A 13,826-nucleotide genomic window follows, 5' to 3' on the forward strand; every position below is an offset into this window, starting at 1 on the left:
TAAGTGGAGTCAAGTTAGGAAAAGGGGAAGCACAACGTGATCTAGGTATTCTTGTACATCAGTCACTGAAAACAAGCATGCAAGTACAGCAGGCAGTGAAAAAAGCTAATGGCATGCTGGCCTTCATAACAAGGGGAATTGAGTATACGAGCAAAGAGGTCCTTCTGCAGCTGTACAGGGCCCTGGTGAGACCACACCTGGAGTACTGTGTGCAGTTTTGGTCTCCAAATTTGAGGAAGGACATTCTTGCTATGGAGGGAGTGCAGCGTGGGTTCACAAGGTTAATTCCCGGGATGGCGGGACGGTCATATGTCGAAAGATTGGAGCGAGTGGGCTTGTATACTCTGGAATTTAGAAGGCTGAGAGGGGATCTTATTGAAACATATAAGATTATTAAGGGATTGGACACGCTGCAGGCAGGAAGCATGTTCCCGCTGATGGGTGAGTCCAGAACCAGAGGCCACAGTTTAAGAATTAGGGGTAGGCCATTTAGAACGGAGTTGAGGAAAAACTTTTTCACTCAGCGAGTGGTGGATATATGGAATGCTCTGCCCCAGAAGGCTGTGGAGGCCAAGTCTCTGGATGCTTTCAAAAAAGAGATGGATAGAGCTCTTAAAGATAGCGGAATCAAAGGTTATGGGGATAGGGCAGGAACTGATACTGATGGTGGATGATCAGCCATGATCACAGTGAATGGTGCTGGCTCGAAGGGCCGAATGGCCTACTCCTGCACCTATTGTCTAATATACTGGACACAAGCAAGGGAAAATCTGCAGATGCTGGAAATTCAAGACACAGGGTGCTGGAGGAACTCAGCAGGCCAGACAGCATCTATGAAAAAGAGTACAATGTTTCAGGCCATTTCAGTCCTGCTGAAGGATCTCGGCCCGAAACGTCAACTGTACTCTTTTCCATAGATGCTGTCTGGCTTGCAGAGTTCATCCAGCATTTTATGGGGAGATAGCTTCCTTAACTCATATGTTTTGGTCCTGTCCTGCTCTGGAAACTTTTTGGAAAGACATTTTTAATATTATCTCAAAGATATTGAATACAGATATTTCTCTCCATCCTATTACTGCTATCTTTGGATTACCTAAAACTTCCAGTAATCTTTCCCCTTCAGCCTGTAGAATGATTTCATTTCTTACTTTAATGGCAAAAAGATGTATTTTACAACATTGGAAGGAGATTAATGCTCCAACTACATTTTTTTAGTTTTCTCAGATGATACTATGTTTAAATTTGGAAAAAATCAGAAGTAATCTTTATGATACTTCAGTTAAATTTGAACAGACCTGGAGATCCTTTATTCAACATTTTCATTTAATGTAACTTTTTTTTCTTTTTGACCATATTTACATTCCCTTCTCGGTTTTTAACTGTTATTAAGGGAGGTCGGGTTTGAGGACGTGATTGTTTTAAGTTGTTTAAGTCTTCTTGGTACCTAGTTAGCCCATTGCTTTGATTTGCTTTTTAGGTTAGTTGCACGGTGTTTTTCTTTGGGTTTTTTTCTTCTCCTTATTGATATATATGGAAAATTAGTATACTACTATATTACCTCATTATTTTATAACTAAACTGCACTGTTTGTACTTTTTTTATGTATTAATATCTCTTGTAAATTTATATCGCAACAGTGTATTACTTTCTATATGTTTTACCTTTTGTGTACTAATTCAATAAAAAGGTTTAGAGTTCATCCAGCATTTTGTGTTGAAATGGTTGAGTCTGCACAGAGAAGCCTAACAAAAAAAAGTGACCTCTAGTGTTAGGGACCTGAGTTGCAGGCTGGATAAAGACCTTCACCCCATCAATCATTGAAAACATTAATTTCTTCCTTTATTAGTGTAGTGTCGGCAACGTTGTAAGCTCTCTAGGGTGAGTGGAAAATTCTGCAAAAGGTAGTGGATTCAGCCCAGTACAGCATGGGTAAAGCCCTCCTGACCACTGAGCAGATCTACATGAAAAAGTTGCTGTAGAAAAGCAGCATCCATCATCAAACGCTTTCGGCATCTAGGCCATGCTCTTTTGCTGCTGCTGCCATCAGGTAGAAGGTAACAAGTGTCTCAGGACTCGCACAACCAGGTTCAGGAAACACCAGTTACTACCCCTCAATCATCAGGCTCTTGAGCAAAAGGAGGTAACTACACTCATTCTATTTCTGCTGGTCCCACAACTAATGGTCTTACATTAACGACTCTTTATCTTGTTAGTTCATGCTCTTTCAGTTCGGGTTATTTCATACCCATTATTTATCGCTAATTATTTATATTTGCATCTGCAGTTTGTTGTTCATTGATCCTGGTTACAGTTACTGTTCTATAGATCTGCTAAGTATGCCTGCAGGAAATAGAATCTCAGGGTTGTATGTGGTGACATGTTTGTGCTCTGATAGTAAATTTTACCTCTTAGCTTTTCGAAAATGCACTGTAGTTACTCACGTGGGCTACTTTGGGTGCACCTTACAAATCCTTGACTTCGGCCATTAAGCAGCAGGTATATGGGAGAACCACCCCCAGTCCTCCCACTAAATTACACACTATCCTGACATAGAAATATGTCGGTATCCTTCCTTCATCACCACTGGAACTCAATCCTGAACCTCACCAGGACCACGGCACTAACTTCTCCAGTACTTCTTGCATTAATTTAAGACGACATACCAACAACTTCTCAAAGGCATGGTCGGGTAATGATTAGTACAACGTTTTACAGTACCAGGGACCCATATTCAGTTCCGGCAGCTGCCTGTATGTTCTCCCTGTGACTGTGTGGGTTTCCTCCGGGTGCTCCGGTTTCCACCAACAGTCCAAAGATGTACCAGTTCGTAGGCTAATTGGTCATTGTAAATTGTCCTGTGATTTAGCTTGGATTAAATCGGAGGATTGTTAGGCAGCTGGAAGGGCCTATTCCCCACTGTATCTCGATAAATAAAATTGGGGAAGGCCAATAAACTTGAGATAGCCTTGCCAGCTATCACAAAAATGAATAAGTAAAGTAAAATTAAACAGTCTTGTAAATCTGTAATATTACTTCAAATCAAAATGTTTTATAAGGGAAGAGCTACTGGTTCAGATTAATAAAAGACAGTTTTTAGATTGAAAGCGAGAAGTTCATGATATATGCAAACACAAGGAAATCTGCAGATGCTGGAATTTCAAGCAACACACATAAAAGTTGCTGGTGAACGCAGCAGGCCAGGTAGCATCTATAGGAAGAGGTAGTCGATGTTTCAGGCCAAGACCCTTTGTCAGGACTAACGTCGACTGTACCTCTTCCTAGAGATGCTGCCTGGCCTGCTGCGTTCACCAGCAACTTTTATGTGAGTTCATGATATATGGAGTGATCAAGATGAAATCAGTGGCTATATTTCATTCGGAGTTTAAGCTGATTTGGAGAGGATTCTGACTGGTTGCATCACTGTTTGGTACGGAGGGCCCACTGAACTGGATCAGAAAAGGCTGCAGAGGGCTGTAAACTCAGCCAGCTCCATCACCAGCACAAGCCTCCCCAGCACTGAGGACATCTTCAAATAATGGTGCCTCCGAAAGGCAGCATCCATCATTAAGGGCCCTCATCATCCAGGTCAACCCCCCCCCCCATTACTACCATCAGAGAGGATCCACATTCAATGTTTTAGGAACTGCTTTCCCTCCTCCTCCATCAGATTTCTGAACGATCCATGAACACTACCTCACGATTCTTCTTTTGCATGATTCATTTATTATCTGTTTTATTATAACTTACAGTCACTTATTATGTTTTGCACTGTTCTGCTGCCACAAAAACAACACATTTCACAACATACACTCAGTGTCCATTTTATTAGGTCCACCTGCTTATTAATGCAATTATTTAATCAGCCAATCATGTGACAGTAAATCAATGTCTAAAAGATATGGTCAAGAGGTTCACTTCTTGTTCAGACCAAACATCAGAATGTGATCTTAATTATTTGACTGTTAATGCCAGACAGGATGGTTTGAGTATCTCAGAAACTGTTGATCTCTTGGGGTTTTCACACACAACAGTCTCTAGAGTTTACAGCGAGTGGTGTGATAAACAAAAAAAAATCAGTGGGTGGCAGTTCTGTGGGTTAAAATGCCTTGTGATGAGAGAAGTCAAAGGAGAACGGACGGACTTGTTCAAGCTGACAGGAAGTGTCTTAAATGACCACGTGTTACAACAGTGTTGTGCGGAAGAGCATATCTGAACGCACAACAGGTTAGACCCTGAATTGGCTGAGTAACAGCAGCAAAAGACCATGAACATACACTCAAGTGGTCACTTTACTAGGTACAGGGGATACCAAGTAAAGTGCCCACTGGCTGTATGTCAGTGATATTAAACCTGATTCTGGCTGAATACAAGTTGCTGCCTATGGAACTGTCAGCCAGAGCCAGCAAGATTAAGCCCTATCTGGTAATATAATAACATGTATAATTACATGGGTTCAGAATAAATTAATTAGTTAAAATTTAAATGATAACAGATGTTAAAACACATGAATATATTTGAGTCAATTCGTCTGTTTACAATCGAGAGAAAACTCAGTCATAAACAGCACAGAAGTTGGCTTTATGAATCTCTTCCCATGCCCTCGCGACCTTTAAAAATATATTTAATTTTATAGATGAGGTTGAAATTCACTTGTATTCTGTTCTCCAAAATAAATTATCCAAGCAAATTGAAAATTATGTCTTCCGATTATTCATATATTTGCTTTGAAATCGGCTAATAGAACAAACGATAAATGCACCCTGTTCAGCGAATTGGAGTTAGATTTTGGATTGCGCGAGTCGGGAAGTTTGACTACGTGGAACCACCGTAGGTGCTAGTCCCGGACTCCCGGGTGAAGATGGCGGCTCTGAGGAGTGGAATTGGTGGGTGGTGCAAAGTGCAGAACGGTGGATGGTGATTGTGGATAGGAGTGGGCGGAGGGGACAGTCTTAGAGGGAGGACAAGGGTGCGACGGGTAGATTCAGATCCCCCACCCCCGTGCACTCTACCGAGGGCACGATGTCCCCGAACCCCGGGACTCGACCCTCACTGCTACCCCAGGGCCCGATTCTCTACCTCCTACAAGGGCTCCCTCAGAGCCCGGCTTTACCCTGGGGCTTCACCCCCCCACCTGAACCATTTTCTTGAAATGCTCAGTGTTCCTCGCATTTTCTGTGTATTTTCAGACACGTTAAATTGACATTTAGCTTAAGCATTTCAGTGTCCTAAGTAACAGTCAAATATTTAGGCAGGTTTGCTGTGTTATTTAGCCATTCTAACTAAATAACATTCTTGTAAGTAAAAGTCTTTGTTTTATGAGTGAAAGCTAAGTAAAAGAGCATGGTTTTCAAACTGTTTTATTGCATTTAAAGGAGCATTGAGGCTGCTCCTTCCTCTAGCCCAAAATAATGCTTCAAGAAACGCCTCCATGAAGCAGCTGGTCTCCAGATTTTCCAGCTTCAACCTTTGCCATGTTCCATCTCTGACTATTTCTTCAGTAACCAAATTGAGATCAACTATGGAGCATAAATTTATTTGTGCACATAAACTTGCTGTTCTCAAAAGGTAAGTGTTAAATCTCTTTTCGTATTCAGGGACGAAAGTGAATTTTGTTGCACTGCAACAGTTGAAATGCCAATTTTCTGATCATTGCTGCGTCTATTTGGTTGCATTTTTATAGCATTAGTAACAGCAATGAGACTGTTCTAAATTTAGCTTGGTATTGTTTGTACTTTAAAGGGTTGGAGTTCACCCTCTGTCTTTGTACTGAACATGCATTTCAGTAATTATTGTCAGAATTTTCACATTTCTGTTTCCAACAGGTCCTTTTGGAAACAGAAAAAGTGAGGAGGTCCTGAAGAGAGAGTTTAGGGTACTAGGTAGAAAGCTGAGAGGCAGGACTTCCAGGGTAGCAATCTCTTGATTGCTGCCTGTGCCAAGCGCCAGTGAGGATAAGAATAGAATGATTTGGCAGATGAATGTGTGGCTGAGAAACCTGTGCAGGCGACAGGGTTTCAGATTTCTGGATCATTAGGATCTCTTCTGGGGAAGATATGACCTGCACAAAAAGGACAGGTTACACTGAACCCGAGGGAGACCAATATCAGGAAGGTTTAAATTAATTTGGCAGGGAGATGCGGAACCAGAGTGGTAGGGCTGTGGAAGGGGTGTTGGTTTACAAGCAGAGGAAGAGTGTAATGAGAGTGTCAGGAAGGACAGGCAGATGATAGGGCAAAATTGCTGTCAGTGGGATGAATTGCAGTGTTAATGGGGGATGGAATCAAAAAGAGTGACAGACAGGGCTGAAGTGTTTGTATTAGAATGCATGCACTATATGGAATAAGGCCGATGATCTTGTAGTGCAGTTAGAAATTGGGAGGCATGATATTGTGGGCATCACTGAGTCGTGGCTGATAAAAGATTACAGGTGGGAGCTTAACATCCAGGATACACTTTGTATCAAAAGGAAAGACAGATAGGCAGAGCCGTGGGGTGGCATTGTTGGTTTAGAAAAAATCAAATCCATCAAAAGAGGTGACATTGCTATAGAGGAAGATGTAGAATCCTTGGGGGTAGAGTTAAGAAACTGCCAGGGTAGAAAGACCCTGATGGGAGTTATATACGGACCTCCGAACAGTAGCTAAGATGTGGGCTACAAACTACAACGGGAGATAAAAAAGGCATGTCAAAAGGGCAGTGTTATGGGGATTTCTCATGCCTCTGTAGATCAGGAAAATCAGATTGGTGCAGGATTCCAAGAGGGGTAGTTTCTAGAATGCGTACGAGATGGCTTTTTAGGGCAGCTTGTGGTTGAGCACACTAGTGGATCAGCTATTATGGATTGGGTGTTTTGGGCCTCTTACTTCAGAATGGATGTGCTGACATTAGGGTCCAGAGGAGGTGCACGAGAATGATTCCATATGTGGAACAATTGATAGCTCTGGGCCTACACTTGCTAGAATTTAATAGAATAATGGATTGAGAAAATTATATTGAAAGGCATCAAGAGAGTGAAAGTGGAGAAGATGTTTCCTATGGTGGGGGAGTCCAGGACCAGAGGCATAGCCTTAGATAAGAGGGACATCCATTTAGAATGGAGATGGGAAGAAATTTCTTAGCCAGTGACTGGTAAATCTGTGGAATTAGTTGCCACAGGTGGCTGTGGAGGACAGTCATTGGGTGTATTTAAGGCAGAGGTTGGTAGGTTCTTCATTAATCAGGATGTGAAAGGTTTCGGGGAGAAGGCACGAGATTGGGGTTGAGAGGGAAATGGATCGGCCATGACAAAATGGAAGAACAGACTCAATGGGCCACATGGCCTGATTCTGCTCCCATGTTTTATGGTCTTACAGTCTATGTTGATATCCAAAAGAGGAAATAAGTAGTAGTTTAACTGCCAAGGTTTTTAATTGATGCCCCCTGTCAAGGTGGTCTGTTGATTTCTCAGGTTGTTTTATACACCTCATTGTAAATGATCCAGTGATGTCAAGTTCCACTGTAATTTTTTTTTGCATTCTGGTGTCATTGATAGAGAACAAAAAAAGGTTTCCTGAAACTGTTAATCAAAGGATAAAAGTAATCAGGGGCACCTACCCTGAGAAGCTTGATGTAAGCAAAGAACAATTTTATTTGTTAAAGTGATCTCCAAAATGTTTCTCTTGTGCATAGTGTGACTCCTCAGCTTCCCAGTATTCAACAGCCTGTAAGAACCCTAACCTATTGTAGCATCGGCAAAGGAAAGCGTAAAACAGTGAAATCTGTTGTCAAAAGATTCCTGCGGCTACATTGTGGACTATGGGTGCGAAGGAAGGTATGTACTTCCAGCATTCTGGACATTCTAGAGGAACTATCACAACATGAATTATTGATCAAATGAAGAAATTATACAGCTGGAGGTTTTGTTGACAAGAATAGGTGTAGGATAGTTATGGAGCAGAATTCCAAAGAAATTTCACTTCACATTTAGTGGAGCAACCAGTGCAAGGTCATTGCAGCATGTGATTAAGAATTAACTGGCATCTTGGCCACTGTTGCAATAAAGTTGCTGTTTAGAAATAACAAAGTTTGTTGCAATTGTAAAGGATGTTTTTGCGTCCACACCTAGAGAACTCTGCAAAGTTTTGGAATCCTTGTCGAAGAAAGTATAATGTAGCATTAGAGACAGTTCAGAGGAGATTTGCCTGCTGATTCCTGGGATGAGACAAAGGCAAGCCTTAATGCAAGAAGTATTGGTAATAAGATGGATTGTGTTCATCAAGTAGCTATATTTTCCAACATGAGAAAGAAATCATAGAGGGTGTTCAGGATAATTTCCTTAAGTAATGCAAACAAAGAATCAGGCTTTCTTAAATCTGGTAATGGAAAACGAGGCATGTTCTCTGTATAAACGTTCCCTTAGGACAGGCTTTCCCAACCTGTGTTCCAAGGATTCCTCAGTTAATGGCAGCAATCCATGGCATAAAAAAGGTTGCAAAGATATTTTCAGGAGGTACTTCATAACACTCAACAAAAATTAATCCCACTGTGAGGAAAGATTTAAAAGAGGGATAAACCAACTACTACTGACCAATTAATTTATCATTTTATAAGAGAAAACGTGCAAAAAGGATAAAATTAACAGCAGACTGGAAGACTGTCACAAATTCAGAGTCCATCAAAGATGGACAAAAAATAATTAGAAAATAAGCAATTGGGGAAAATAGGCAATTAATATAAAAACAGCCAATAAGAGTTTGTTTAAGTGTATAGCGTGATAGATAGGTAGATAGATATACTTTATTAATCCCGAGGGAAATCTGGTTTCGTTACAGCCACACCAACCAAGAATAGAGGGTAAATATCGCAATACAAAGAACCCCAACAATCAAACACCAAAATACAAACCATGCCAGATGGAAAATAAGTCTGGGACCAGTCTATTGGCTCAGGAATAAGTCCGGGACCAGTCTGTTGGCTCAGGAATAAGTCCGGGACCAGTCTGTTGGCTCAGGAATAAGTCCGGGACCAGTCTGTTGGCTCAGGAATAAGTCCGGGACCAGTCTGTTGGCTCAGGAATAAGTCCGGGACCAGTCTATTGGCTCAGGAATAAGTCTGGGACCAGGAGGAGAGAGTTCCAAATGAACATTGGTGCTTCAGCGAATGAGGCTGGAGAAATATTTACGAGGAACAAGAAAATGCCAGAAGGGTTAACTTACTGTGCTTCAATCTTTATGGTCAAAGATACTACAAACGACCCATGAGTACTGAATACTATTAAATAAGGCCTGTGGGAAAAGCCTAAAAATTACAGACCTGTCATCCTCACATCTGTAGTAAGGAAGTTATTCCTGAAAGATAGAATTAATGATCACTTAGAAAGGCAGGAACTGATTAGAATTGATCCAAAAGGCTATGACCCGTGTGATTCAGGGAAAATTGGATTCAAAGTTGCTTGGCAATAGAAAACAGAGGGCAATGGTAAAGAGTTATTTATTTTGATTGGATACCTGTGTCTAGAGGTGTTCTACAGAGGTCAGTGCTGGGTCTGGGTCCCTTGTTTCTAAGATAAGTGAATGATTAGGATGGAGATGTAGGAGGCGTGGTCAGTAAATTTACAGATGACATAAAGGTTCCTGGAGTTGTTGATAGTGTAGACAGTAGACTTGTGTAAGAGTCTAATATTGATGTATTGGTGAACTGGCAGAATGAACTTTACTCTTGATAAGTATGAAGTGATGTATTTTGGAGTTCAGTGAGTCTAGGACAAACACATGAGGGACTTTAGTATGCAAGTCTAAATAAAGATCATTGAAGGTGGTAGCACAGTTGGATAACAGTTTAGAGGCATACTAGCCTTCGTTAATCAGGCCATTGAATACAGGAGCAGAGAGGTTATGCTTCCACTTTATAAAATATTGGTCAGGCCTCAGCTAGAGTAGTACATGCATTTCTGGTAACCACACTGTAGGAAGCATGTGATAGGGCTAGAGAGGATGCAGGGGAGGTTCCCCAAGATGTTACCTGGGATGGAGCATTTCAGTTATGATGAAAGTCTGGGGGGTATATTTCTGCTTTTCCTGGAATGGTGGAAGTTCAGGGGGGACATGACTGCGGTATATAACGTTATCATGATTCTAGATAGGTACACTGCAGGAAACTTTATCCCCTTAGGAGAGTTGGATAAAAATAGAGGACATAGACTTTGGTCAGGAGTAAGAGATTTAAAGGAGATTTGATGGGGATCTTTATCACTACCAGAGAGAGTGGTGGAAGCAGTGTCACTAAGATCTAAACATTGAAGATTATGCCAAATTCTGGAAGATGGGATTAATACAGATGGGTACTCACTGGCTGGTGTGGACGTGGTGGCCTGAATAGCCTGTTTTCATGCTGTGTGACTATTTTATGACTAAGGTTAGTGAGGAATTAAATCCCATCATCATCACTAGTATTAGGCAAACTAATGAGGATAAAAACGGATGTCCCATTAACCAGATGGCTTGCTTTCTCAGATCCAAACTAAATGGATTGGTTGTAATCTTCCAAAAGTCCTTAGAATCTGGAAAAGTAGCGTGAGGAATTGAAAACAACCAACTCATAAAGGGCAACACAGTGAAAAGTGGGTAGCTATATGCAAATTAGCCTAGTATCTTTTGTTGGAAAAAATGCTGGAAACAATTGAGGAGGTAATCGCATATTCACGAAGAAGGAATGTCTGATGAGTTTATTAGAATTCTTTGAAATCCCAACCAGAATAGAGAGAGAGGGGAGCCAATAAATGAATTTCCAGAAGACATTCAACAAACCGCCTCATGACACATTCAGTAGCAAGAATTCATGGTGTTGGAGGTAATAAACTGGCATTGATGGAGAGTCAGTGACCAGGTGGGAAGCAGCAAGGAGGGAAATGGGGTTCACTTCCACACTGGCAAGATTACCAGTCGAAGTCTGCAGGGACAGCTACAGTTTACAGTATTAACAACTTGGAACAAGAAACTTACTGCCCCTTAACCACTGGTGTTTAGGGCAGCAATGAAGGTCCTACATCTCTGTCTGTCTATACCGCCGCACACAGATAGAAGGAATCTTCATTGCTCTTTCTGTAACAATTTATTTTTGGCCATTCAGGGTTTTCCTGAGCTGAACCCCCGAACCTGGAAGACCGGTGGACCACTCTTAGTCTGGCCTCAACCCTTTGACCTGTTTGACATGGGTGACCCGACCAAGATCCAAAGCATAAAGCCCTGACCCCAGCCAACATAGCTGTCCGGGTCATTGAGACACGCAAGCCTCCAAACCCTAAAACAAGGTTGTGGTCCTCTTGGAGGTGGAACAAGAAAACAGATATACTAATGACAAGTACACAGACGGTACAAAAGTAGTTGGGAAGGCACATGGGGAAATGTGAAGGTCATTTTGGAAGGAAGAGTGTTTGCGGCATGGTAGGGAGTGGTTAGCACAACACTTTACGGTACCAGTGACACGGGTTCATTTCCTGCTGATAGCTGTTAGAAGTTTCTGTGTTCTCCCCGTGACTGCTTGGGTTCCCTCCGGGTGCTTTGGTTTTCTTCCACAGTCCAATCAGTTGGTATGTTAATTGGTCATTTAAAATTGTTTTGTGATTAGGTTGGGGTTAAATTGGGGTTAAACTGGTCAGTGCAGATTGAATGACCTATTCCACACTGTCTCTCAATAATTAAAAAAAACAAAAAAATCAAGCTTTATTGAAATGGAGAAAGATGAAAACTGCAGCATGGATAAATTGGGCCAAAGGGCCTTTTTCTGTGCTGTATAACTCTTAAACATACATGAATTAAACAAAGGGATTCTGGGAGTGCCTTGTTCACAGAACACAGAAAACTAACATACGTATGCAGCAGGTAATAGGGAAGGCTGTGGTGCCTTGTAAATGTACAGTTTTTCATAGCTTTAGTTATGACCATTATTGTAAGACCAGTTGAGGTAGTCTGCTTCACCATTCAACTGGATATTGGCTGATCTGGCATTATAATCTAACAAGGGTAGAATTATACGAGTTGGGAAATCTTAACAGCAATTGCACAAAACATTATTCACACTTTATCTAGAATGCTGCAAGTCCCCCAATTTAAGGAAAGATATTATTGAAGTCAGTGCAGAGAAAATTCACTAGGATAATCATAGATTTGAGGGAATTGTGGTATGAGAAAATGTTAAACATTTGAATTTTGATCATTTTAGTTTAAATAAATAAAAGGTGATGTTAAAACATAACATTTTTAGAGTGCTGGACAGGGTAAATACTAGGAGACTATTACCTCGCACAGAAGAGGCCAAAACCAAAAGGTATGGTCTCAGAATTAGAGAATTTCCATTCGAGGGAAAAAATTCTTCTGAGGGTTGAGAGTTTTTGTAACTTTATGGAAAGTGCTGTCGAGTCTGAGCCCTCGTTTATTTAAGACTAAGATAGATGATTAGTAACATAATTGGGGATTGTGGAGAAAGGTCAGCAATGCCGGATCAATCATGATCCTACTGAATGGTGGAACTGCCTACCATACCTGTTCTTACTATTTATGATCTTATAAATAAACTTATGAAATACATGTGAGAGCAAGTAAAAAAAAAACAATTCGGTAATTGTTTTCGAAATCTATTTTTCTTGTGTTTATTTATTTTTGTTATACAGTGCCGAGTGGGCTGTTCTGGCCCTTTGAGCCACACCCCCCCAGCAACCCCTGACAACCCCAATTAACCCTAACCTAGTATTAGCACAATTTGCAATACTATCTTGGACTGTGGGAGGAAACCAGAGTACCTGGGGAAGACCCACATATTCCACGGACTCCTTATAGAATGGTGCCAGAATTGAACTCGGAATTCTAGAGTGTCCCGAGCTGTAATAGCATCGTGCTGCCTGCTATGCTACTGTGGCGCCCATGTTTCTTTGGATTGTCCAGCAAATGGCAAAAAGCATCAATTTTTCACTCAAACCTGTTTTCTTTTTTTGAGAATGGACAGGCGGTGTCCTCAGAGTTTGAACCAAGGATGCACATGAGTTATGCTGATCAGATCCTCAACAATGCTCTTTTATTTCAGGCAGGTTATAAGAAAAAACTTTGGAAAAAGAGACCTGCTAGAAAAAGGCGACTTAGACAACATGTCTTCTGCAACAAAACCCAAAGCAAGATGCTGGACAAAATGACCACTGATTTCTGGAAAAGGCGGAACTGGTATGTGAATGATCCATACCAGATGTACCACGATCGAACAAACCTGAAGGTTTGAATATCTGTGACACTTATGCCAAAATCTGTAATTTGTGGCTTTGTTCCTGGAGCAGAAATAGCAGCTGCTGTACTGAGCATCCTTGGAGCTTGATGGAGACCAACCTTAAAATCATTGACCTTGTGAATGCTGAAAAGCTGGAAAAGATGGGTTTTTTTGTCCTTTGTTTCATGCATGTCTGTATTTAATGTAATAAAACTTCCCAACAATACAACAATGTCATTTCTTACTATTTTTGGGGGGATCTGGCACTTTCAGCATTTTTGGGACATTCCCTAACAAAAGTCGCAGAAGATTTTTACTGAGGTCCGTGTCTGGTTGTTCGGTAACAAAGAAACTAGGGCTAAAAAATACAAGGGAAAATGGGTCCTCAGCTTTCCAGCCCAATACCTTCAGGTTCCCTCAATTTTCTCACTTCTGTTTCTTAAATATCCTCAATATCCAACGTCATGGCAAGCTTAGTCAGTGCCATCTCCTTTAGTTGGATGTTATGTTAAGTTTGTATGATCGTGCACATTTTAATCGTCTTTAAATACTTCACCATCACATGGTGGGCATTCTGTGTTGATGATATATCAACT

General features: G+C 41.2%; 1 protein-coding gene across 1 annotated transcript; it reads left to right on the forward strand.

The window, feature by feature from the left end:
- Nucleotides 1-4,819: 4,819 nt before the first annotated feature.
- mrpl35 (mitochondrial ribosomal protein L35) lies at nucleotides 4,820-13,470 on the forward strand. The gene is made up of 4 exons (XM_072256648.1): nucleotides 4,820-4,883; nucleotides 5,373-5,565; nucleotides 7,669-7,810; nucleotides 13,057-13,470. The coding sequence occupies exons 1-4, from the start codon at nucleotides 4,859-4,861 to the stop codon at nucleotides 13,243-13,245; spliced, it is 549 nt and encodes a 182-aa protein (XP_072112749.1). The 5' UTR covers nucleotides 4,820-4,858; the 3' UTR covers nucleotides 13,246-13,470.
- Nucleotides 13,471-13,826: the final 356 nt, after the last annotated feature.

The sequence above is a fragment of the Mobula birostris genome, chromosome 4 (genome assembly GCF_030028105.1).
Source record: "Mobula birostris isolate sMobBir1 chromosome 4, sMobBir1.hap1, whole genome shotgun sequence".
Lineage (NCBI taxonomy): Eukaryota > Metazoa > Chordata > Chondrichthyes > Myliobatiformes > Myliobatidae > Mobula > Mobula birostris.